General features: G+C 38.4%; 1 protein-coding gene across 9 annotated transcripts in view; it reads left to right on the forward strand.

Moving 5' to 3' along the window:
* The window catches only part of LOC137405491 (activated Cdc42 kinase-like), a 63,670-nt gene that overhangs the window by 34,777 nt on the left and 2,613 nt on the right, over window positions 1-26,280 (forward strand). For 5 of the 9 annotated variants that reach the window (XM_068091781.1, XM_068091775.1, XM_068091778.1 and 2 more), the window contains 8 exons: window positions 879-1,027; window positions 1,225-1,245; window positions 1,850-1,882; window positions 7,000-7,200; window positions 17,375-17,604; window positions 18,723-19,100; window positions 20,994-21,095; window positions 25,351-25,575. In XM_068091781.1, the coding sequence (XP_067947882.1) occupies window positions 879-1,027; window positions 1,225-1,245; window positions 1,850-1,882; window positions 7,000-7,200; window positions 17,375-17,604; window positions 18,723-19,100; window positions 20,994-21,095; window positions 25,351-25,575 (1,339 nt within the window). The remainder of the gene's footprint in view (window positions 1-878; window positions 1,028-1,224; window positions 1,246-1,849; window positions 1,883-6,999; window positions 7,201-17,374; window positions 17,605-18,722; window positions 19,101-20,993; window positions 21,096-25,350; window positions 25,576-26,280) is intronic. The other 4 variants (XM_068091780.1, XM_068091776.1, XM_068091777.1 and 1 more) reach the window with 4 other exon arrangements.

Below are 26,280 nucleotides of genomic sequence, written 5' to 3' on the forward strand. Positions count from 1 at the left end.
AACCATAGCGCAATTGGTGGAGCAAATTTCAAGCTGATAAAATACAGATCCATTTTCATCACTGTTCTACATGTAGAATGAGCCCTACTCTGACTAACACTGGAAAAATTGAAATTTGCTTCAGTTTTTGCAATCTTGCCTGTATTATCTCAGCTCATGGGGACTAGTGTTGTCTCTAGATCAGGGTGTCTCTAGATCGGGGTGTCTCTAGATCGGGGTGTCTCTAGATCGGGGTGTCTCTAGATCGGGGTGTCTCTAGATCGGGGTGTCTCTAGATCGGGGTGTCTTTAGATCGGGGTGTCTCTAGATCAGGGTGTCTCTAGATGCGTGAACATTTTCAGCCTTTATTCAATGTACTCGAGCATTGTTCAGAATTTATCTCTTCAATTTAACAACTCATTTGCAAGCCTTTTACCTACCGCATAAATCGTAGGTATGGTTGCGCAGAAGATAGGCTGGAAGCTCGTACGGACCTTGACACACCTGTCAGAATGTGTCACTGGCCTATCCTAATAGTCCATCAGTTCTTTAGTTATTATGCAATCTTACTAAGTAATTGAAGCATCTATCCTAAAGCTGCACTCGTTGGCACGGGCTATGAATTTCGATGTTCATCAAGTTGGCTAGCTGAAGTCTGGTGTAAGCATTTAGGTATACTCTGGAAGTCAGCTCTGAGTGCACCTGGCTTGCAGTTCGTGGAACGCATTTAAATACTAGATTTTTTAAGAGTCAAGAATTTGCATACAGTTTAGAATTATGCTCAAGCTATGCTGTTTTTCTCTGCTACTGTTACTTTCGCACATGAAAGGTGTTAGTTTACAAAGGCAGCAACTTTTGTTGACTGAACCTGAAGGAATTAACTGTAGGTGCTGTTGTAGGCCCGCTGACTCTCCTTCTTGGCAGTATTGGTTGGGTGTCAACAAGAAAGGAGAAAGAGGTTTTTTTAACCCTTCCGACTGTGTCCCTGTTCAGCCAGAATCTTCCCCTGTTACTAGTAGACAGAACACGAGTCTGCAACCACCTAAAAGTAAGCATGTATCCCATTGCTGGTCTGAGAACTGACCTTGAACCTTGCCACCATCTCATCCCTGGTACCTCATCATTAGCATAGCTCTCGCCGTGTTCAACATTTCTGTTTTCCTTATTGTAGAATGATGTTCAATTCATTCTTTTTAAGCCTCTAATCATAGACTCGTTTGCTAATCCATCTCATGTGTTGTATAGGCCCTATTAACAATTTTCTCAGTAAGTATATGAGCACATGCTATAACATAGTACATGCTATCAGACACTGCACAATCTCTTATCTTTTCATCGATAAATGCTTAGGGGGGCGCGACGCCTAGTCACCCGCTGAATCGCTTTGCTAGGCCAGTCTGCTTTGAAATGATATTCTCTGATGAATGACGTGTTTCAAGCTGATTCACAGGAGAGTCACATGTGAAGGGCTTCTGAAACCTGGAGAGACCAAAGGGATAATTTAGTGTTACTTTTATAATGTGTGGTTGGTAAAGCATGAAGACGCATGGCTGTGGTTTCGATTGCACTTGACGAGTGTTTTTACTCACTAATTATATGCTTTACCACGATTGATCATGGTTCGCTGGCGGTTTCCTCACGCTGCTGAGCCAGAGACTGAGAAGTAAAACAGTGTTATCTTGTAGCTTAGCCCTGATTACAGTTTGTAATTAATGTCGGCCTCCCTTTTATGCCAGATTATTTTCGAATGAACATAGGATAGGGTGTGTTACATATCTAGTCATGGCTTGGGCATCCTATCCGCTGGCTGTCACAAGCTTTACAGAAGCTAATAAATGGTAAGATTATGTAATTCGTGCGTCTCTCTCAGGTGGGGTGAGAGAAGGAGTTGCCATTGCGATTGGTAAGAGTCTTGCTTTTATATGTTTGCCGCTCCACTATGGTTTACTTTTTCTTTGTTTCTTTTCCATGGGTTCGGGCGGATCAGGAATGGGCGTCCAGAGAGGCTAATCTGCCATTAATGTGCAAGCACTGGCAATGCTAAGATTTGCTCTCATCATCGAGTAAATTTTATTTTTTGTGAAGTTGTCACCGTTAATTTCGTGATGACCGAGCTGGTCTGATACTGACTGCAACGATGTCGAGATGCTAAAAAAATTTTGTTCGAGTATTCCCGCTCTATCCGCTGTATACCACTCACCGGCTATGAGCTGCAAGAATGGTGCCAGAATTAGGTACTGCCGTTGTTTTCCACAAGCCAGAATCTACTTGCAGATTCTTCCAATGCTACATTTTTCATGCTAGTCAAGGATTTCAAAATACTTCCTAGTTTGCTCTGTCTTAATTTCTTGATGTCTTGTACACAGGCTTGTGGTACATAGTCTGCATTAGCGGAATGTGGTGGTGCTCTTACAAAAGGCTTTGGTGCTGCATCAATGGCTGGTCCCTATATGTCTTATTTGGAAAAGGATGGGGGTTGTATTCTTGCTTGTAACGCTAACCATTGCTACATGCGCGGCGTGGCAAACTAGATTTGCTCTCTCCATTCAGCATGTTCTGGGAGAAGCAATCTTTTCTGGAACCCTTTAGTGCGCTGCCCATTTGGCATGTACCAGATTTAATGTACGACCAGTAAGCGGCTCTGCGTAAAAAAGTGGTACATACTTCTACTCTTTAGTTGATAGAACAGTCTTGTCGACAACTGCGTACCAGTTTGTGCTTATCCTCACGATTAAAGGACCAGATTGCTAGTAGATAAAAGAAATAGTAACAACAGCTGTGTTTCGTTGTTGAAACGGTAATAATCTGAGACACGTTGGCTCACAGTGCTTTAACTTTACAATTAAAATATCAGTCATTCACACTGCTCCCTTAAACTTTTAAGATGGTTGCCATGGGATATTTTATTAATTAATATAATAATTAATAAAATCCAATCCAAAAACCAATTACGGGACTGTTGAGTCCCGTAATTGGTTTACTCTCTCCTCAAGTATTCTATGGAAGCTGCGGATTTCAACTCCTGTTCACTTCTTGGTTTGTTAACACAGCTGAAGTTTGACCGGTTATTGTCGAAGATTTAGTTTTATGTCAAGGTTGATAGTAGTTCCTTTTAAAAGAAAACTAAACAGTATTCTCGCTTTGAGTTTCAGACATTTCAACTCCAAATGAATGGAGTTGATGGGAGGTCTGGCTACATGGGAGGTCTTATTAGCTTATTAGTCTTATCGATAAACTTATGAGCGGCAATATATGGTTGCTACATATTACACTCTCAGGGGCACCAACTATCAAATCTCTCGCGGAGCTAGTAATTATGGAAACTGTACCCTTTGAGCCACTAATAAATTTCAAGGAAGCTGTGTGAATGAGATAGAGCTATTCTTACTGCGAAGGCTAAGCTTTGTGGGTTGGTATGCACCAGTTTGTTTTTTATCCCGATAACATGGCAGTCGTATATTTGTTATTTCTCTTGTAAGCGAAATTCTGGTTTTTCACTTGTGGTTATGAATGATTACGACCAATTCTGTCTTGTTACCTACCGAAATCTACCAAGCAGAGGTACACACAACTTTTCATCTCACTTTGCCTAATTGAGGTTCAACCGTTCTGGCATGCGGCATATGCTAATATGCACCAAAACTCATCCAGAAGATTTTCCATTTTACACAGTATGCCCCTCGAGCATTCCGCGTAGGTAGCACTATGAATAATTTCACAGCATTTGGCTGATGTTTTCGGGATGAATAGTCTGATTGCTTCATGATAATCCCCTCTTTGATCTCATCCCGGCGCTAGTAATCTGCTGTTCTTCATCCATAAGTTATAATTCAATTTGCTAAGACACTTTGCCCGCCTCTGTTTTTGTGATGCGGTTACATTAAGGATGTTTTCTGGCTTTTTTGCACCAGCATTGGTAAGCTTGTGATATGATGTTTTCGAATTACTTGTCTGACAAGATGTGAAATCTATAAAATGCTTGCGATCTACTGATGGTTGACGTTGCTGATCACGTCGGTTAACGGGATTTGTTCAGTCTTGTTCATGTTTGAACTTGACACAGTAGCGGGACTTGCAGGGCATCATAGTTTAGACTTCGATAGCGGCATAGTAGATTGGTAAGAGTGCACTAGAGACCTGGGGCCAAGCTGCTACAGCTATAGAGATGTTTTGGAATATAATAGAAATACATGGAGCTTATGGTTTTTATTCAGATTATGTGTGTTTATTGTTACTTGGCATACTGCTAGATTGGTATAGGTCAGTAAGCGTGTTTCTATGATGCAGATGATGCGTGTTTCTATGATGCAGATGATGCGTGTTTCTATAATGCAGATGATGCGTGTTTCTATGATGCAGATGATGCGTGTTTCTATGATGCAGATGATGCGTGTTTCTATGATGCAGATGATGCGTGTTTCTATGATGCAGATGATGCGTGTTTCTATGATGCAGATGATGCGTGTTTCTATGATGCAGATGATGCGTGTTTCTATGATGCAGATGATGCGCAAGGTTTCCGTCATCCGCAAGATTGAGACAAAACTGCGAGTTAAGCGAGTTTTGTTGCTCGTAAATTTTCATCGAATGTTTCATGATTGCAAATGATGGAAACGGCATTTGCAAACGACGCGCAAGAAAATGCCATGCAAGCTATTCAATTTTAAACATTTTCATCCTTTGGTCATTTTTATTTCGATTTGAGCAGTTTCGAATGCTGCCAAGTATGAAAATACTGCATTGCTAGTTATTGCCCTATGGCGTAGAATTCCATACCTTTTTTAACAAAATGTCGGTGTTAATCTGCATCGTGAGAATGTCAACTGAAACACTTATTGCGCAGTAACGCAACACGCACACAACTCCAAATCTGCACCATACCTGTCATTGAAACATGGTAGTTAAAAGGACTTTTTAGGAACCCATTTAGCGAGCTACCATTCGGCCTACTCTGGTACATCACTGGTTGGCTGCTCCGTGCCAGAGAAGAAAAGCTGTGTGTACCACTGCTCATAACTTTAAAAGGCAGTCTTGTCAGTGGCTGCCTGTCGATGTCGCTCGTAATCTTGACTGAAGTACCAAATCGTCAGTTACCAAAATAAATAGTAAAAATATCGACTTTGTGTGACTATTATAGAACACAAGCTAAGGAATAACCACCCACCACACTTTACATTTACCATAAGAATAGTTCTATATCCTTCACCTGGCTCCCTTGAAATAAATTAGTGGCTCACCCCTTGTAAAGTTTTCTTAATTAGTGGTTAGGCCAGGCATCTACTAGTTGGCGTGCCTTGTGAAAATGATAATAAACAAACCATGACATTACGAAAGGTATTTACACCCTGTGCCAACATATCAAAAGGATGGTTCATGTACACAGTCTGCCGTGTTCACAACCACCTTATCCTTTCATATCAAAACCTCATTTACCCTAATCTCTCCTTGAGATAATACCAGCATGCGCCTGATCTTTTAATGTAGCGCTGGCTGTTCTCAAAAGATGCATTCACAGCAGAAGTTAATAACATCATTCGTCTGAGTATATCGTAGCCTCAGGTTTCTTACTCGCGCCTTTGAATATGGTTTAGGCTAGTTTTACTCGGGTAACTATCACCTCTCACTCTAGACAATAATAATCCTTAACATTTAAAGATATACATGCTCCTGGATTAATCGCTAGATATTTTAATAGAAAAAGATTTTGATAGAAGCGTCAGTCATGGAAATGATAAGGCTAAAGCTGTCCTGGTTTGCTTTGCTTATCTCTGTTTGTTTGCTTCACCAACTTTAGAGAGATTAAGTATGAAACATTAAATGACGAACCAGGGCCGTGTTTCTAAGGCGTGTTTCTAAGGCCTAGGAGCCCTGAACAACGTAGTCAACTTGATAGGAACTAACTTAGCAAAGATAATTGCCTGTATGTTTGTACACTGGTCTCATTGGCAGGTAATATTCACCCTAGTGGAAGCCATTGCACGGCAAACTCATCTTATATGTGCTCAGCTATCTGTACTGAAAGGAGTTCATTACTGCCCGCATTTACATACCAGCGCATTTACATACCAGCGCATTTACATACCAGCGCATTTACATACCAGCGCATTTACATACCAGCGCATTTACATACCAGCGTGTTGTAGTTTATTGCAGCTTCAACAATTTTTTTCAATTAGATGCTTGCTTAGCTTTTTTATGGTTTCAAGGGTTTCTTCACGGCTCCAGAATGGAAACTTTATTACACTGAGTTGACACATAATTACACAGGCTTTGACTGTAATTACACAGGCTTTGACTGTAATTACACAGGCTTTGACTGTAGGGCTGTTGAGTCATTGCATTGCCTATGAAGTGCTTCTATTGGCTGTTGAGATTGAGCGCTGCTTTTAAAGGGGCACTCGTGTCAAATTTTAAAAGTTCTTATAAGAAAATATGAATATTTTTCTACCATTTGAGATTTTTTTTGTTATTTTAGGTGATCTAATTGCCAGGATGTTTTAAGATTAAAATCAACCAAATTTAATCTTTGTTAAAACGCTCAAATGAAAAGAAGAGACTCAAAATACTGAAACTTGCATGCAGTAGCTGATGTCATAACGAGAGGTGCAAGCAAGAAGTGTGAATATTGACATCATTTTTGGGAAAGGCGTTTTCTTCTGAGCGTTTGAACTTTGATGAAGTTTTGTTGATTGTAATCTAGAAACATCCTGGCAGTCAAATCACCTCAAACAACAAACAGAATCTCAGATGATAGAAAGATATCTTTACTTTCTGATAAAATCTTTTGATATTTGGCGTGAGTGACCTTTTGACCTACACAACTGCATGTGAATACATATAACTGTTCATTCTTACCGCTTCACACCATATTACCACACGCCTACCAGTGAACCAAGGATTCCTTTCATCTTACATAGATGTTTCATAGAGCAACTCTAATCATTCATTGATGTTGATTAGACTCATTTTGTTTTTCAAGTGCAGTGATTAATAGCGCCGACATCCTCCATCTTGTTTCAGAGAGCATCAAGAAGCAATCCATCACCAAATCTCCAAAATCACAAGAAAAGAAAAGGTTTACAGCTGATATGATCGGCACACCGCAGAACGATTTACGCCATACAGGACACATCGGCTATGACGGAATCACATTCGGAGATATTTCCTTTATTGGCTCCGACCCTGTAGAAAAGATTCTGCCAATCAAAGGGAGTGGTTCCGGTAATGCCCAAGTTGTGTGTGTGATACACTATGTTTCCATGGCTAGGGTGATCCTCGAGTTTACGTCAAGTGCAAGACTCAAGTTTACGTCAAGTGCAAGATAGAAAACACAAAAATTTGCTAGTCAAGCGAGTTTTTGTCAAATGTTTCATGCAAAAGTTTGAAACGGTTCTTGCAATTGATGCACAACAAAATACGGTGCAAGCTGTACCATTTTAAACATTTTTCACACTTCTGTCATTATTATTTCAATTTGAGCAGTTCCAAATGAACCGCTATAACCTCTGGTGTAGAAATCTTCCGCTTTTTTGACAAAGCGCCAATGTAAATTCGCGTCACGCGAATGGCCATTAAAAGACTTATTGCACGGTAACGCAACATACGTACAATTCCAAATCCGCATCATGGAAACATAATTCTGATTGGTTTAGGATAGCTAACAACAGATCGTGTTTTTCAAGTCTCATGCCGCAAAAGATATGATAGCTAAGCAAAAGGTGAACTCTGGTTGGGAGCATTCCACATTCTCTGTCGTATGCTCGATGATAAATATGCTCAAATGAAAATTGATTAACCTCCATCCTAAAAATCTTAAGACCTTTTTATACTAGTGGTAACAGTTGTGCACACTTTTTCAACGTTTATGTAGCTATTCACAGTGCGAGTTTCAGATATATCTCAAACAATTGCCCGTTACTATCTACAGAAGATTAAAATTGTTTGTACCTCGTTCTAACTTAATTCTTATGCTTAATTCGTGAGCTGTTTTAGTGGTGGGCGCTCCGAGTTTGGGTTCCTTACACGAGTGCTTGTCTGAAAGAGCGTTCCTTTGACAGGCCGTGAATGTTACTTTGACAAGATCATGAAATTAGAATGAAAGCTTATTGGTCATCGCAGTCCAGCTGGTACTGAAGTATTAATCATAGGTTTTTCTTTGTCTCAGATCACCAATCGCTGACTTTGAAGTCATGTTATAGTCTACAAGTTTTCATAAAAAGTTACCCTTGGGATAGCTTTAACAGAGTTTGGAAAAAATTAAAAAACGAAGGAGTGTGCAGCTCGGACTGAGACAGCGCTGCAGCTATTGAGTGATGCTGCTCATGTAAGCTTACATGTCAGCCACTATTATAGCATCACGTCTAAGACAGCTCTAGTAATAGCCCCAGCTATTTTTGGGGTTTGGCTGTCTAATCAGCTCAGTGCATCATAGCATGTAATGCACTGGAAGGTCATGTAGTGCACAGCACACGCATTGTATATCCTGACAGCAGGAATGCATCTGCAACTGGCTTGCAATAGACCTATCCTGGTTGCAACTGGCTTGCAATAGACCTATCCTGGTTGCAACTGGCTTGCAATAGACCTATCCTGGTTGCAACTGGCTTGCAATAGACCTATCCTGGTTGCAACTGGCTTGCAATAGACCTATCCTGGTTCGGTAAGAAAAAAAGCCTAAGTTATACTAGAGCTGAACTTGTGATATTGCAGCTATCATTTCATAAGATGTTTAAATATATATGTTAATATCCATTCACCGTATATGTGCGTTTTGTCCCAATTCATAACGAGAGTTCAACTGCTTCTGCTTTTCACGTCAAGAGCGCTCCAACGTGTTTAAACAATATGTAAAGATTTGTATACTTTTAACACAACTGTAGACGTATGCTGCACATAGACTATCTCACTCATAAAAACATTTACTTGACAAAGAAATGATTTCATCCGTTTGTATGGTCATTTCGGCAATAAAACACACATATCTGGTGGTCAAACAGTTTCCTGTTCAAACTAACGCTGCTTTAACTAACGCTGCGGCGTTTTATTGTTGCTGACCTCGTTATTGTCGCGTTTCTTCCGGGTAGCCTATACTGTCATTGGACCGGAGTATGGTTCCAAGTCTGGTGGGACCAATAGAAGAGTAACAACTAAATAAATAACTTTGTTTTGTCCTATATATATATTTTACCTGCACTCACCCTAATCAGTCTGGTTTTGCTAGCCATTAAAGAAACTGATATGTTCTTACAAACTTCATTTAAGATTTTTATACACTATTGTATTTATCAAACGTTTTTGACAAAGTGCTAGAAGGAAGGCAAAAGGTATGTGTATTTTATTTCTTCTGTCTTTTTCTTACAAACTAGTGATCATTGAACTGCGCTTTGCCATGAATGCTTTCACACGTATCAACCACTTGATTGATGTAATATGCTAGAAGAATGCCTGTGTAATGTCTTGGCTTGATCACTTATTATAACCAATTACTAGTTACATAATATTGCTGCTTATATTTAGTACTTAGCATAGTAATTTTATGTTTTTAGACTTCACGGTGTTGGTGCTGGTATTTGTCAATGTAATCAAGTACAGTAATAAAGATATGTCCAGTAACTGCATCATCATCAGTAAAGTTCTACGCCAAAAGTCCTAGCAATTTTAAAAGTTCAAACAAAATTGCTATAGTGAAGTCTTGATCCTACTGAATATGAAAGAAGAAATCAAGAACATCAAGTAACCTAAAAGAACCAAACGTGTTCAACCCATAAAGAGACTTTGTGTCAACCTAAAGGAGCCAAACGTGTTCAACCCATAAAGAGACCTTGTGTCAACCTAAAGGAACCAAACGTGTTCAACCCATAAAGAGACTTTGTGTCAACCTAAAGGAGCCAAACGTGTTCAACCCATAAAGAGACCTTGTGTCAACCTAAAGGAACCAGACGTGTTCAACCCATAAAGAGGCCTTGTGTCAACCTAAAGGAACCAGAAGTGTTCAACCATAAAGAGACCTCGTGTCACCCACCTAAAGGAACCAGCGTGTTCAACCATAAAGAGACCTTGTGTCAACCTAAAGGAACCAGACGTGTTCAACCATAAAGATACCTCGTGTCAACCTAAAGGAACCAGACGTGTTCAACCATAAAGAGACCTCGTGTCAACCTAAAGGAACCAGACGTGTTCAACCATAAAGAGACCTCGTGTCAACCTAAAGGAACCAGACGTGTTCAACCATAAAGATACCTCGTGTCAACCTAAAGGAACCAGACGTGTTCAACCATAAAGAGACCTCGTGTCAACCTAAAGGAACCAGACGTGTTCAACCATAAAGAGACCTCGTGTCACCCGCCTAAAGGAACCAAACGTGTTCAACAAATATAGAAACTATAACGAGAAAGAAGGACATTATTCACACTCTATTCAGCAGAGCTAAGTAAAATTACATGTATTTTAGCTCTATATGACAATCTTTAATCAGAGTTCATTTGAGCTTGGAATTCAACAACTGTTTTACAAAAACAGTTAAATAATTACAGTAATTTTGTCGATTTTTTAAAGAATTCTATTTTAGCTGTTTGTAAACTGAATAGGTTGAGTGCCCTTAAAACTGAATACCATTAGTGCAATTTTAGAGGTTTGGAAGTTGTTGCTCTCCTGCTGCTGTCCCAACAGTTATTGGTTCCGTGTTACGGCGTGGTTATTTCCGTGAGATTGCGTTGATTAGACCGCGGTGCTTAGCTGTAGCATTCTAATCAAATTAAAACTTAGTGAAATAAGTTGCAGTATTACATTTTGTTGGATAATTCAGCAAAACGAAGTTTTATATGCATGCAATCATACAATTTGGTGGTGTGATTGCTGAACATTAAGTTAGAATTGTAAACACGATACTTAATATACCAAGTTTGATATTTGTTGCCAGAATATTGTACTGTGTGTTAATCGTGGTTTTTACAAACGATTATTTCATAACAATTACCATATTTCACTCACAATGCCCTCTGATAGTGAAACAGAAGTAGTAGATGTCCATAAGCGTGAATCTAAGCGTCTAAAAATAGCTGCACTGAATAAGGAGGTAGCAGACAATATTGTAGGTCATTTTGAGTCAATTGATGAGTTTTTCTCAAAAGGCTTAGTTCAAGAGGAAGGTGTTATTGAGCAGTTTCACAATACTCTAGAAGAGTGGCTTGTATCTGTTAGTGATAAGTACACTAAGTTGGATACACTTACAGAAAATAAAATTGATGAAGCAACCATTCAGATGTATCATGTGTTTTGTGACTTACTAAAAGAAAAGAGAACAAAACTCCAAGAAAAGTTGGAACAATTTGACATGGATCGAGAATTCGCCCATGAAGAAGCAGCTCTCCAGGAAACTGCACGAGCATATAATGACCAGTTGAAAAAGTTTCATTTGCTTGTGGAACGAATGAAGTTGCATAAAGACATTACTCCCAGGGCAGAGACACCCATGATGAGTCAACTTCAAGGTGCTCAACAAAAATTATTGCCATCAACAAGCAGTCAGCAAGGAGGTCAAGCAAAAGTTTCAATGACGTCACAGCAATCAACAAACCAAGGCCTAGGTGCTGTTAAAGAGCTTGCCCAGAGCTTAGTCACTACAATGAAGGCATCGAAGCGAGCGATGCCTGAGCCAACAATATATGATGGTAACCCGATAGAGTTTCAGGATTGGGAAATGGATTTTGATGCATTTGTGGATTCAGAGGGATTGACTGAGATAGAGCTTCTCCGTTTCCTCAAAAGATTTCTCAAGGGCAAAGCAAAAGAAGCTATCAGTGGCCATTTCATCACTAACACAGTGCAAGCATATGCAGATGCCAGAAAGGAACTGAGACACAGATTTGGCAGCAAGCATAATGTCAACAGGGCTCTGAGAATCAAGCTTGACTCATGGCCTAAAGTACCCCCTGATGATGCAACAGATCTACGAAGATACGCAGATTTCTTACTTCATGTCAACTCTGCAATGAAAGATATCCCTGAACTACAATCACTCAGTCTCAGTCAGGAGAACGAAAATCTAGCATCGAAATTGCCTGATTGGCTAATACGCCTCTGGGCCAGAAAAGTAAAGGATAAGAGAAATGATGAGCAGTCGTACCCCACCTTCTTCGAATTGACCAGTTTTGTTGTTGACCATGCCGAAGTAGCAAACGAGCCATTAATGCAGCTGAGTATCAACCGAAGTAAGGAAAGAAAGCCAAAGAATGCTAATGGTTGTGGTAGCACAGAAAATATTAGTCATATATAATGCAAAATAATAAAAACCTAAAAAAAAAAAATTTCATAATACTAAAAAATTTAATTTAGGCTTTTAAATTTTTGGTGGGAGTGTAAAGATTTGTATACTTTTAACACAACTGTAGACGTATGCTGCGCATAGACTATCTCACTCATAAAAACATTTACTTGACAAAGAAATGATTTCATCCGTTTGTATGGTCATTTCGGCAATAAAACACACATATCTGGTGGTCAAACAGTTTCCTGTTCAAACTAACGCTGCTTTAACCCTATGCGTACCAAGACCGACATTTGTCGGTTTACGAGCAATGTCTCAGCGTACCAAAACCGACAAACCCGACATTTTTGCCGTTTTCGATAGACCTTTTTTAAAACGTTTTATTTATTTTAAAATTAACGTTAAAAATTAAAATTAAAAATTTGAGCAGTTTCAGTAAATTTTTTACTACTGTTTTGACGCTATAAATAATAAATTTTATGCGCATGTGCAAAAAGAACACGTTGTAAAGATTAGATCTTTCTTTATGGAAAACTGATCAACATGGACGGACGCGATAATTTGAGCTCGGCTAAAAAAATTTGTTTAGAGGATGATATCGACTGGTTCGAAAGTGAGGAAGAGGATTTCAGGTCAGAAGAATGTGGGGAAGATGATGAGAGTGAAAAAGAAGATCGACAGAGTGAATCTGATGACGAAAGTGAGAGTGAAACGACCGACGTTGAACCAGGGAGTAATTTCGGATTTCAAAGAGGAGCTGATCTAAAACCGAAAGAACTGCATTTTGATGAGAGCTTGGCAGGTGTACAAAGTCGAATTACTGGACAGATAAGTATTTTCAATTATTTACAGCTTTTTATTACATCGGCCATCATGAATGTTATAGTTAACGAGACAAATAGGTATGGCCTTCAAAAACATGGCGATGCATGGGAGTCTGTCGATGGCAAAGATATTTGGCGAGTTTTTGGTTTAGTTTTGCTCATGGGTATTGTCAAGAAGCCTACTTTGTTGTCGTATTGGTCTACCAATCCGTTATTATCAACGCCAATGTTTAGTAAAATGATTTCGAGGAATAAGTTTTTAATGGTTTTGAACAGTTTGCATTTCACTGACAATTCGGAAAACCCTGATGGCAATAAGTTATTCAAGCTAGGAAATGTTTTTACCATGATATCTGACCGGTTATCTTCTGTTTTGCTGCCTGGTAAATTTATATCTATAGATGAAAGCTTGCTGGCTTGGAAAGGACGGCTCAGCTTCAGGCAGTATATTCCATCTAAAAGATCTAGATTTGGAATAAAGCTATTTGCTCTCTGCGATGCTGTCTCTGGCTATGTGCACAAGCTGTCTGTGTACATTGGTGATGAGCGAGAACAAGCCGAAGGAACTGGTAGAGGAATCACTCACAACATAGTGATGAAATTAATGAATGGTTTGCTTAATTCGGGTCGTTGTTTATATATGGATAATTATTATAATTCGCCAGAGTTAGCAGCTGAACTTATTAAAAATAACACTCATGTTTGCGGAACTCTGCGTGCAAACAGAAAAGGTGTTCCTAAAGATTTGAAAGTTTGCAATGGAAAAGCTATTAAAAAAGGTGAAACAACAAGCTTTTCTAATGGAGAAAGTATGATTGGCTGTTGGAGAGATAAGAAATATATTTCTGTAATTTCAACTATGCATAAAAACTTGGATGTCGTAGATACAGGCAAAGTAAACTATAAAGGGGATAAAGTTTGCAAACCAGCTGCTATTTTGGATTACAACCGATACATGGGAGGAGTTGACAAATCTGATCAAAATTTGCATTATTATAATGCTGCGCGTAAAACCATGAAATGGTACAAAAAACTATTTTTCCATTTATTAGATATTTGTGTGTACAATGCAGCCATTGTTTATAGAATCCGTAGCGGTTGTAAAATAACTGACTTAGAGTTTCGACAGAAATTAATTGAACAAATATTTGAATACACTGGATCTTGCCGCAAAAACACTGTTCCCCGCGCTTCAACTTCTTCCGCTCATCGATTAGTGCTAAATAGTCCAGGAAAAGGTAAACGAGCTAAATATAGAATTTGTAGGCGCTGCCCAAAGCGAGCTAATGACAACACCCGTAAGCGAGACGAAACTAGATTTAAATGCCAAGCATGTGGAGTACCTTTGTGCGAACCCTGTTTTGAGCCTTACCATGCTAAATAAATTTCCAAATTGTATTTAAAATAATTTAGTTTATGCAAATGCTTTGTTGTGTTGTTAGCTATTGTACATACACTTGTTGAAATGTCATGATATATTGTAGTTGTTGTGCATTGCTATGTTGTATTTGTTGCCCACGGCCCTCTTCAGGGCCACATATAATCAAAGAGTTCAGTTCTCATATTGTTCTGCCATCTGGCAGGATTTCTCCATCATTTGCCGTTTCTGTTCATAATAAATGTTGCTTCCTGTCTTTTGCTGCTTCACCAACAGTGTGAATACAGGCTCACCACTCAATTCTTCTTGTGCACAACCAGTTAACCTTTGCTGCAGCACACATGCATCCATGCGATCAGTTTGCAAAATTGTTACATGAATCTATAGTTTCAAGAAATGCATATCAATCTGACAGAAAAAAATAATAACTGAATATATAGATTTGAAGTTGCAGTGTTTGCAAGCTGCCCGGAGGAAAAAATCTCAGTCTGTAGGAAAATATTTCAGCTTTTAGATGCATATTCATTTGCAGTTTTATATAAATTTGCACCAGAGTTTGAGGGGCCATGTCCGGTAACTGCAGCACTGCTCGTCGCCATGGCGTCAGGAGCATTTCGTAGGTCTGCACCCGCGATGCACAGGGGCACCTAACTACACTTTTGATGTGCTTGGACAACCCATTTTTTTTGCAAACTCTTGTATAAATATGACACCATGCAGATGCTTATCATGAACCGTTTTTAGCAGAGATAATGCTTCTAAAAGTGTATTTGTTATCGAAATTTCATGGTAGAGGGGTGACAACTTCGTCGAATCTGGCTTGTGACTAAAGTGTTCCCAGTCGATGTACAGGGAATCTATGGCTGTTTGTTGAAAAATTTCTAAGCTTTCAAATGCATATTCATTTACAGCTCCATGCGAATTTGCATGCGAGTTATAGCCAAGTTTAGACGACCATGTCGCGCCTCCATTATTCGCAGGTTGTTAGAGTCTTGCGCCGAAAATTTCGAGAGGCGTTCCTGCATTGCAACGGAGCTTGTAACTCCGCGTTCAATGCTCTTCGACGATCAGTTTTTTTTGCAAAACATTGTGAACATATGACTCTATGCAAGTGTCTTTAGTACAACATGGTCAATTACTTATATCAATTAGAAAAATACAATTGAAAATGGCATACAAAAATAAAAATTTCATCGCTTCAGCAAATCGACATTTTTGTTGGCAAATATTTGTGAGTTATCTACACAGAAGAAGCATCAGCTTGTAGAGAAATTTCTCAGCTTTCTTATGCATACTAATTTATGCAACTGCCACAATTTTGTTGTAAGTTACTGCAGTTTCTATGCGTTCATGTCGGCAGCTCAAATCGCGCAAGTTATTGCACGGTACTCTAGTGGTTTTTCCATCGTAACCGCGCGGTCGCTAAAGGGTTAACTAACGCTGCGGCGTTTTATTGTTGCTGACCTCGTTATTGTCGCGTTTCTTCCGGGTAGCCTATACTGTCATTGGACCGGAGTATGGTTCCAAGTCTGGTGGGACCAATAGAAGAGTAACAACTAAATAAATAACTTTGTTTTGTCCTATATATATATTTTACCTGCACTCACCCTAATCAGTCTGGTTTTGCTAGCCATTAAAGAAACTGATATGTTCTTACAAACTTCATTTAAGATTTTTATACACTATTGTATTTATCAAACGTTTTTGACAAAGTGCTAGAAGGAAGGCAAAAGGTATGTGTATTTTATTTCTTCTGTCTTTTTCTTACAAACTAGTGATCATTGAACTGCGCTTTGCCATGAATGCTTTCACACGTATCAACCACTTGATTGATGTAATATGCTAGAAGAATGCCTGTGTAATGTCTTGGCTTGATCACTTATTATAACCAATTACTAGTTACATAATATTGCTGCTTATATTTAGTACTTAGCATAGTAATTTTATGTTTTTAGACTTCACGGTGTTGGTGCTGGTATTTGTCAATGTAATCAAGTACAGTAATAAAGATATGTCCAGTAACTGCATCATCATCAGTAAAGTTCTACGCCAAAAGTCCTAGCAATTTTAAAAGTTCAAACAAAATTGCTATACAATAAATTGACGAAATTTAGTTTTTAGCATATAGAAAAAGCATGTTCATTTTCATACATCCGTCAGTTTCCAGAATTTTTCTAATTTTTTAGCTGCACATTTAAAAGTCAAGCTGGTTTTGAAGGCGGGCAAGTAACTACAAGTAAGGGAGTAACCCCTTGTGCACCTCCATTTATAACCTGCTAAGCACAAATGTAACTTGTATATAAACAGCTTTTGTCTCCCAAGGATGAGGATGCACCTTGTAAATATTGGTAAGATGTCAGTCATACTTTCCGTGGGATATATATAATCAATGCTGTGACCCTGGCAGTTTGTGAATAGGCCTGCACCGAGCCACTTGTTGCCAACAATGAGTGTTTACTTGCTTTGCGCTCAATCAAGCGTGTAGGCATTGTCTTGCTGGGCCTCATTCGTCTATCGTAGTTTCACGCGGCGTGTTTGCGTTTATTGTTACGTGAGGAGCCAGATCAGTTTGTTCAGACGTTGTGTTTGTGCATCATTTGCAGCCAAGCACATTTACTGGTAGGTTCTTGCAGGTGTTCTCTCCGGCACAACTTGTATAACCACTACATCGCTTATACTGGTTGGTTCACTATTACCTGTCAATTTGTATTTCTGTTACTTTTCAATTTTAGTTGGTTCTATCTAATATAGCTTAATCATTTAATCAAATTGTAACGATTTGCAAACTTCATTAATTTTTATGTTTTCATGAAATATGTTGCAAGTAATGAGCAGAGAGATCATGCAACTCTTATCTACAATTTTATCATGGCCTAGTTTCCTCCGCTGTTACTGTTGCATTTTGGGATTCCTTTGTTCATTGTACAGGTTCGAGCACCTTAAAGAGTTCCCACAGCGCTGGCAGCAGCTCAACCACTAGTCCTTCCAATGATTCTGTGACAAATGCGAGCGTCCCTGTCACTACTCACATCAGTGCCCCCGTGGTAAACGGTGGTTCACTTCAAGTTGAAGCAATCAGAATATCAAATGACGAGAAAGAATTCGGTGGAGATATCGAAGACTTGAGCGACTTCCAATTTCCAGACCTGAATCTATCGGTAGGGATTAGTGTTACTTGCTTGTCAAACAGTGTTTGAAGGAATTGATTTAAATTGTTAGTAGCAAAAATGATGGTTTATACGGAAGGGATGAGGGTTTATATGAAGGGATGATGGTTTATATGAAGGGATGAGGGTTTATATAAAGGGATGAGGCCTTATATGAAGGGATGAGGGTTTATACGGAAGGGATGAGGGTTTATATGAAGGGATGATGGTTTATATGAAGGGATGAGGGTTTATATAAAGGGATGAGGCCTTATATGAAGGGATGATGGTTTATATGAAGGGATGATGGTTTATATAAAGGAATGAGGCCTTATATGAAGGAATGAGGGTTTATATGAAGGGATGAGGGTTTATATGAAGAGATGAGGGTTTATATAAAGGGATGAGGCCTTATATGAAGGGATGAGGGTTTATATAAAGGAATGGGGATTAAAGAGATTAAATTCTTGCTGCGCAGAATAGGTGGACAGCATCATTTCATGCGGTACGATTATCGTGCATACTAGTCTCAGTTGGTTGGCGATTGAGTATATCAACTCCTTTTATAGGATTAACTGCACATCAATATCCGCTCCACTCCATTTATTTTCTACATCTAAGTCTTTCAACTTTTTAATGGCATTATTTAAATTAAGAAAGGGGCAATACGCTGCTCGTATGTGCACTCAGATCCAAAGAGAACATTTGCTACCTCTTCTATAGTTGACTAGGTTTCAAAGATGAGTCCATAGATAACACTGGAATGAAATGCTTTTTGGCTCCATATTTCACATTCTATTTATGTTTTATGGAGGTTGACTTAATGTTTGTCGAACATAAATTCTTCATTTTATGGGCTGTAACACTACTATCAAGGGCTGCAACAGATATTATTCACGAAGGCTCCTCGAGCTCTTCTAGAATTTCATCAAAGCGATAGGCAACCATTAATCTTGGAAATAAAGGCAACGCATATTTGTAATGGTTTCATCTGGTTTAATCTCGCTCACACGTATAACTAATTTACAAGATAAAAAGATTAATACTGAGCCATGAGCTGACCATGAACCAACCAGTTGGTGAGTCACGAATCGGTTTTGCTTTCTAATGATATATTCGTTTTCTTTCAGGAGTCGCTGAATTTTGGCACCTCCTTTATCGATGATATGATGAGGGATTTTAAGTCAGCCGAACGAAACGACAACACAAATGAAAATAACAACAGCTCAAAACACCTCAGGAATGGTGACAGTGCATCCTCACAACATGTAAGCGCTCACGCTGCCTCACGCACTAATTCTCTGACAAGTGATGACAGCGGGTCGGTATCACACAGCTCAACTCAGAGCTATGGATCACATACTAATGGCTTGCCAAGCAGTGCCACGAGTGGTACAAATGCTCTAACCACGCATACTAACACGGCTAGACTTGAAGATGCTTCTCCCGCATTTGATGACTCCCATGGTAATACGGGCAAAGCACGAAAGAAACCTAAGCATAAATTAGTAAGTGGTGTGTGAGTCCATAGCAACTGGCTCGAGTCCATAGCAACTGGCTAGAGTCCATAGCAGCTGAATGGAGCCCATAGCAACTGGCTTGCTTTTACTCAGCTAACACTAAATGCGCTAGCTAATCCCAGTCAATTCACATGTTTAGTTAACTCTATAGTTAACTCTATTACTCTGCTACACTCAGCACCTCTATTACCCTTCTTAGCCTTCCCTCTTTTCTTCTGACTTTAACACAGCTTGCGGATGGTAGCTTAATTCACCCCTATAGTTTGCACGCCATACACTGGCTTCTCGGTGGCATTGTAGTATTTTCATGAGCATGTAGCCTTCACTAACTATTCCTTTGAACTTGCATCAGAGTGTATTACACTAGCACTAGGCATGATGCTCATCAGCTCGTGTCTTCTGTCTGCATGCCAATCGTCTCAAAAGATTCGGAATTTTCTCGATTAGTGGCGGTTGTCTTTCCTTGTTCTGTAGATTAGCCACAGTTTAGACGGCGATTTGGAAAGTGTAGCGGTCTGATACGTTGGCAGCCCCACTACTACCATAAACACAAACACCTAGTTATTGCTTTCTTTCGTTGGCACTTTGCCAGATATATTCAGCGAATGAGCAATGCAGCGGTTTATGAACATTAAACATAATGTTACAACTCCCTTTCTACATGTAGCCGGGCTTTATCAATGATACCCGCTACTCAAGACTATTTCTATCATTGAATGGACACCAATAGCAACAAGCCCTAGCTACTAGAGAATACTTGGGACTCCGTGATGGTGTTCATCCGCTGCAAGAATTGAAGGCTATTTCTATCAACACAACATTTATGTAGCACTAATCCATATAATTTTAATCGTATGCAATTTTTAATTATTTTCATCTATTGATGTTACACTTTTACTTATTAATTTTATAGTTCTATATATTTTGTAACAATTACATGCATTGCTGACTGACTATTGTAGAATATGCATAAGTGCTCGTGACCAATCATATGCCTTTGCCGCGGCGCCTTTGAAATATTTTAGCACGCGCCGAGTCACTCATTATACCACATGTATTCACATTACTTATAATAATTACACCATCAATATTTTCTTAATTTCTGTGTTAATTGCCTCAGAAATGCCATCGGTTATGTGTACATATACATGTAGTACAATCATGAGCATTCCAACAGTGTTCCAATTAATGTCGCTTTCTCAAGAAGAGGTTCCTGGAATGGTTTGCTTACAGCTTTCTTTGTGTATTTGATCTGTCTGTCTCTTGTTCCATGGTCATTAATGGCTCTTATGCCTGACGGTCGAGATTTGAGATTTGCGATGCGTTTGGAAAGTGATGTTGTCATAGTGTTTTTGGTAACACGGTTCGCTGTGTCTGGTGTTGAGCTAACATTCCCTCGTTTGGCGTGATAGCCTGGCTTCCTGAGGCAAAGGTAAGACAACATTGCTACTCTGCTCTCTGCAGTTTTAGTAGTCCTATCGTATAGCTTTCTTTCAACATCTTCTTAGCAGTTAAGAGCTTGTTTGCTGCAGCTCGACAACTCAACCCCAAGACCTTTTACAAAATACGTATGACAACAGTCTTGCACCTAACAAGCTGCAATCCATGTAATTTCAATGATTAGAGTTGTCTTCTTACGTTCATGATTGATTAAACCTCTATATATGGGGTTCATTATAATTTAACAAGCTAATAATATTATTGTTGATTGAGAGGCTGTATTGAACAGTGGGGTTGAGCTGTACGTGCTGTTAGCATCTTTGTAAGCATATGGTAGATTAATTGCTTTTTCACCATTTCTTGTGCTATAACTGACATGTATTGATACTTGTATTGATACTTCCAGCATACAATGTACAAGCATTGTGATGTGGTTTTTAGGTGCTGCCTGGAACAAACCTCAAAAGTATGTCTGCCGCTGATGAAAAGATGATAAATGATGCGATAGAATTAGCCAATCAGCTAGCATCCACATCGCTGTCAGTAAGTTGTCTCCACCTTGCATCTATGCCTATAGGTTTCCAGACTTCTAGAACATTAGGCAGTTCATTAAACTTGATGTCAGCAACTGGTTCTCATATCATAGGGAATTCACTTATTGCAAAATGAAAACACATATTTGTTGATGATTTGACAATACCAATAAGAAGTTATATATAAATACATACGTATATTCGTTATATATAAATACATTTGTATATTTGCAAATCAGTTATACCTAACTGTGCATCAAATCTGTTAGTCCTCCAGTCATGTGACTGCCTAACTTCTTACGCTATGCTAGTTTGAAATATGGAATTTTACTCTAAAGATGTTTTTTATTTTTCTCACACCGGCGAACTGGCAGCGGCAGCAAGTTGCTTCTATAATACATGCGCCATTCGTGTGGGGCTACTAGCTGTTAAAACCGCAACTGATCTCTTGACCTGTGCCTCATGCTTTCAGAACCCTGTTTTGGAATTTTGATTTGAGTCTATTACCGGGCTGCTATGCTTCAAATGGATTCAGAGTTTCTTTAGAACATTATAGAACATTATAGAACATTATAGAACATTATAGAACCTTTGACACTATTTCGTTTCACAAATTGAGACTCGTTGAGACTCGAAATTCGTTCGCAAGTGAGACTACTATTTGACATCACAAAAACGTTCACTGCTGATGGATTCGAATTGATAATATCCAGTTGAACTCTCCCCAGTGGAGGTAAAAATATTCAGCACATCTCATCACACTACCACGCGGGTATTTTTTAATTATGGCAGCCAACGATAGGTTGCTCATACAACAATGATGAGATAATTACATTTTTATTTATTTTATTACCTTATTTATTAAATAACTGAACCTACTGATTGTACAGATTCCCACTGCACTGGTGCCGACCTCTTCCTAGGCTTAACTCTTCTAATATAGTAACCACTGCACTGGTGCCGACCTCTTCCTAGGCTTAACTCTTCTAATATAGAAACCACTGCACTGGTGCCGACCTCTTCCTAGGTTTAACTCTTCTAATATAGTAACCACTGCACTGGTGCCGACCTCTTCCTAGGCTTAACTCTTCTAATATAGTAAGTTTTTTTTTAACAAAAGCGATTGTCGTTCATGCGGCTTTTGAAGTAATGATTGTATAGCGAGTAGGAAATTATATTACTGTTTTGTAATATGGAGGAATATTAATATTATTAATGATAAAGAAAATTCTGAACAGGTATTTTGGCTGAGTGAGCGCAACAAACGTACGAAGCATAAATTGAAAAGTGACCGCGACTCGAAACGAGTCTACTTTAACAAGTTCTGCTTTGGGGAAGTAGCCTACATCGCTAGTCCGGGAAAAATTGTTTTAAAGTGCAACTCCTAGTCGTTGGAACGGTAAGGTGCGAATTCATCGACAGAGGTCAACTCCAAACCCATTCGAAGCATGAAAACACCGTGATTATATATTTCCAGCATCTCAAAAAGGGTTTGAGCTACCAAACTGTTCATAAACAATAGCCTCGTATCAATCAGGAAAGTGTACATTAGAGAAATAGAAATAGCTCTATCTACCTCAGGGGTCAAGAACCTTTTTGACTGAGAGAGCCAAAAACCCACATGTTTCAAAATTTAATTCTAGGAGGGCCATATGTATAGTTTGAATCTCGAAAACATAAAATTGAAAAGGAAGACCAACAAACTTAGTATGTTTGAGCAATTTTAGATTATAAAAAAGATTATAAAAAAGATTAATTCGAACAAAAATGTCCAAAGAACAATTTTTTTAGTCATATTTTGGTTTGAAGGGTTTACTTTTTGATCTATAAATGACTCGTCCGGTCTCTGTGCAGCCTGCGCAGAGCGGAGTACAAAAAGCAATGAAAACCCTTTGCTGTGCGCGCCACATGAAAAGGTTGCAAATGAAAACATATTTCTATTAAATGGACGTTATTTTTTATTTTGTATATTGTTACTGTAATTTCAGCATTATTTGTATTATTATGTTAATTAAATTAACAGCCAAATTACGGATTATTTTTCCACTGGTTTATTAAAGAACCAGATGCAATCATCAAAAGAGCCACAAATGGCTCGAGGGCCATAGGTTCCCTACCCCTGATCTACCTCCTGGGTCTAGAGTCTAGTCAATTTAAACTGGATTTTTCTGCAGCACGTTTTGAATTTTCTTATTAAAGTTTGATGTTCGTAAACAACGAATCGTAAACAGCAAACGCAAATGTTCACAAACATGGCAAACATCGAGTGTGCCTTCACTTCAGGTCTGTTTAGTCAGAAGGCATTAAAACTGGTGTTCTTGTGGCAACAAGTACCAGTGTTCAAAATTGATAACTTTAGATCTTATTGATGTGCCTTGTTTTTTGCTTTGGCATTCACCTGTTGGCACATTGCTTGGCAGGTTAGCTTTATTAATGTGAGGGGTGGTACATGTATATGAATAGCTTGCAGTGATTTATGCTATTTTCCATGCTGAAAGGTAGGAATGAATGACATGCATCATCAAACACTCCTGATTTCTTGGCATACTCCATCAAGGTAGGGTGCTAGTACCACAACCAGTTAGCCATTCTGCAGATGTATTCTAGGTGTATATATGTGTACATATTGTATATATGTGTACATACTGTATATACGTGTACATATTGTATATACGTGTACATACTGTATGCACGTGTACATATTGTATATACGTGTACATACTGTATATACGTGTACATACTGTATATACGTGTACATACTGTATATACGTGTACATACTGTATATACGTGTACATATTGTATATACGTGTACATACTGTATATACGTGTACATACTGTATATACGTGTACATACTGTATATACGTGTACATACTGTATATACGTGTACATACTGTATATACGTGTACATACTGTATATACGTGTACATACTGTATATACGTGTACATACTGTATATACGTGTACATACTGTATGTACGTGTACATACTGTATATACGTGTACATACTGTATATACGTGTACATACTGTATATACGTGTACATACTGTATATACGTGTACATACTGTATATAGCAAAACGAAGGAAGAAGTTACAGTATTAAGAGTCGGCATTCAGTGTTATATAAAGAATAAATAGCACATTAATCTCTCCTATCAAAGAATTATGTTGATATGAGGCCCCTCCCGATAGCAACCAATACACAAAAAGCGTTTTCCAAATCATAAGTTTGAATTTTCTCAAAGAGTTTCAGCTAAAAACACAATCTAATCTATTTTGGTTAGCAGTTTCATTAACAAGCTACAGCAAAGATTTGCATGTGTGAGCTTTTATTTGTGGAAGTGTCTGTGGACATGTGCCTATGAACTTCTATACTGTATATGGATATATTAATATTAACATTCATATTAATATATTGATATTATAGACATGTGGATATATATGTGAACATGTGTATGTGGACATTTGTATGTGGGCATACATATGTAAACATGTATACATGGACATGTATAAGTGTATATGGGGACATGTGTAAAAGGACATGTATAAGTGGACATGTATATGTGGACGTGTATGTGCGGACATACATATGTATACATGTATAAGTGGACATGTGTATGTGGATATGTATAAGTGAATATGTATATGTAAACATGTATATATAAACATATACGTGGACATGTGTATGTGGACATGTATAAGTGAATATTTATATGTAAACATGTATAGTAAACATTTATAAATGTACATGTGTATGTGGACATGTATAAGTGAATATGTATATGTAAACATGTGTATGTAAACATGTGTATGTGAACATGTATATGTAAACATGTATATGTGAATATGTATATGTAAACATGTATAAGTGAACATGTATATGTGGACATGTATATGTAAACATGTATAAGTGAACATGTATATGTGGACATGTATAAGTGAATATGCATATGTAAACATGTATATGTGGACATGTGTATGTGGACATGTATAAGTGAATATACATATGTAAACATGTATAAGCGGACATGTGTATGTGGACATGTATAAGTGAATATGCATATGTAAACATGTATAACTGGACATGTGTATGTGGATATGTATATGTAAACATGTATAAGTGGACATGTGTATGTGGACAGGTATGTAGTACGAGTAGGCTAGTTAAGCACATGATTGTATTGAATGCTGCTAGCTGCTAAATAGAATTCAGGGACACCACAACATACTATATGTTTATTATCTTGCTGCAATGAATGCTTTCAGCAAGCCAACACACCAAGAGAGCCAGAAGACCAGCCAGAGACACCGAGCAAGTCTAAGCACAAATTCCATTTTAAGTTTCCTGGAACTAAAAAGACAAGCCCGAAAAGTGATAAGAAAACTTTCAGTGACAGCCTTATATCAAAGTCTTCATGTTCAACAATAACTCCAGAAGCTGAGCAAGTCTATAATATGTTAATTGGACCGAACAATAGCACAGCATCTCAGGTTGGCCTAGCAGTTGTCTTCCTTTGTAATCTTTAGCTTTTAATTGGAATCCAAGTGTTGCCAGTAAAGTTCTCGTGCACCTAGTCACTATATCCTTTAGTGCTTTTGCATTGTAACTCTCCCCACACCCCACAGTTTTTTTCTTATGTCATTCACATTGGCCAATGATTGCTTGTATTTACGCGCTACATCCAAGGAAAGCAATGTTCTTCTCTTCTTACCAACCTAATTCCCGACTGGTAATAAAATAATTACCAATGAATTTGAGTAACTTACCTCGTAAGCTAGTAGTCTGAATATCCACTAGAACAATAGCAGTGTTTGAAGCCAGGTTAATAATTGTTACGATCATAATGATCAATAGTGCTAGTTAATAACCCAAAGCGCTGTAACCGTGAGTATTTTACCCGGTGTAATAAATTTCATCACCATTGTTCATCACTATGGTCAGTTAAACGATAGTAGTGTAGTGGTTTAGATCGCTAGTCTTCAGACCTGGAGGTTCCGACATCTAACCCTCTGTGAAGTGGATTTTTCACTGCTAGATTTTAATTGCTATAACTGGACACAGCAATGACAGGAAACAAAATACCAACAAAAGACAAACACTGAGATATATATATATATATATATATATATATATATATATATATATATGGAGAACATAGTTTCTACACTAGATACAATTTAGGAAAGCATTTTATA

This window comes from Watersipora subatra, chromosome 9 (genome assembly GCF_963576615.1).
Source record: "Watersipora subatra chromosome 9, tzWatSuba1.1, whole genome shotgun sequence".
In the NCBI taxonomy this organism is placed as follows: Eukaryota; Metazoa; Bryozoa; class Gymnolaemata; order Cheilostomatida; family Watersiporidae; genus Watersipora; species Watersipora subatra.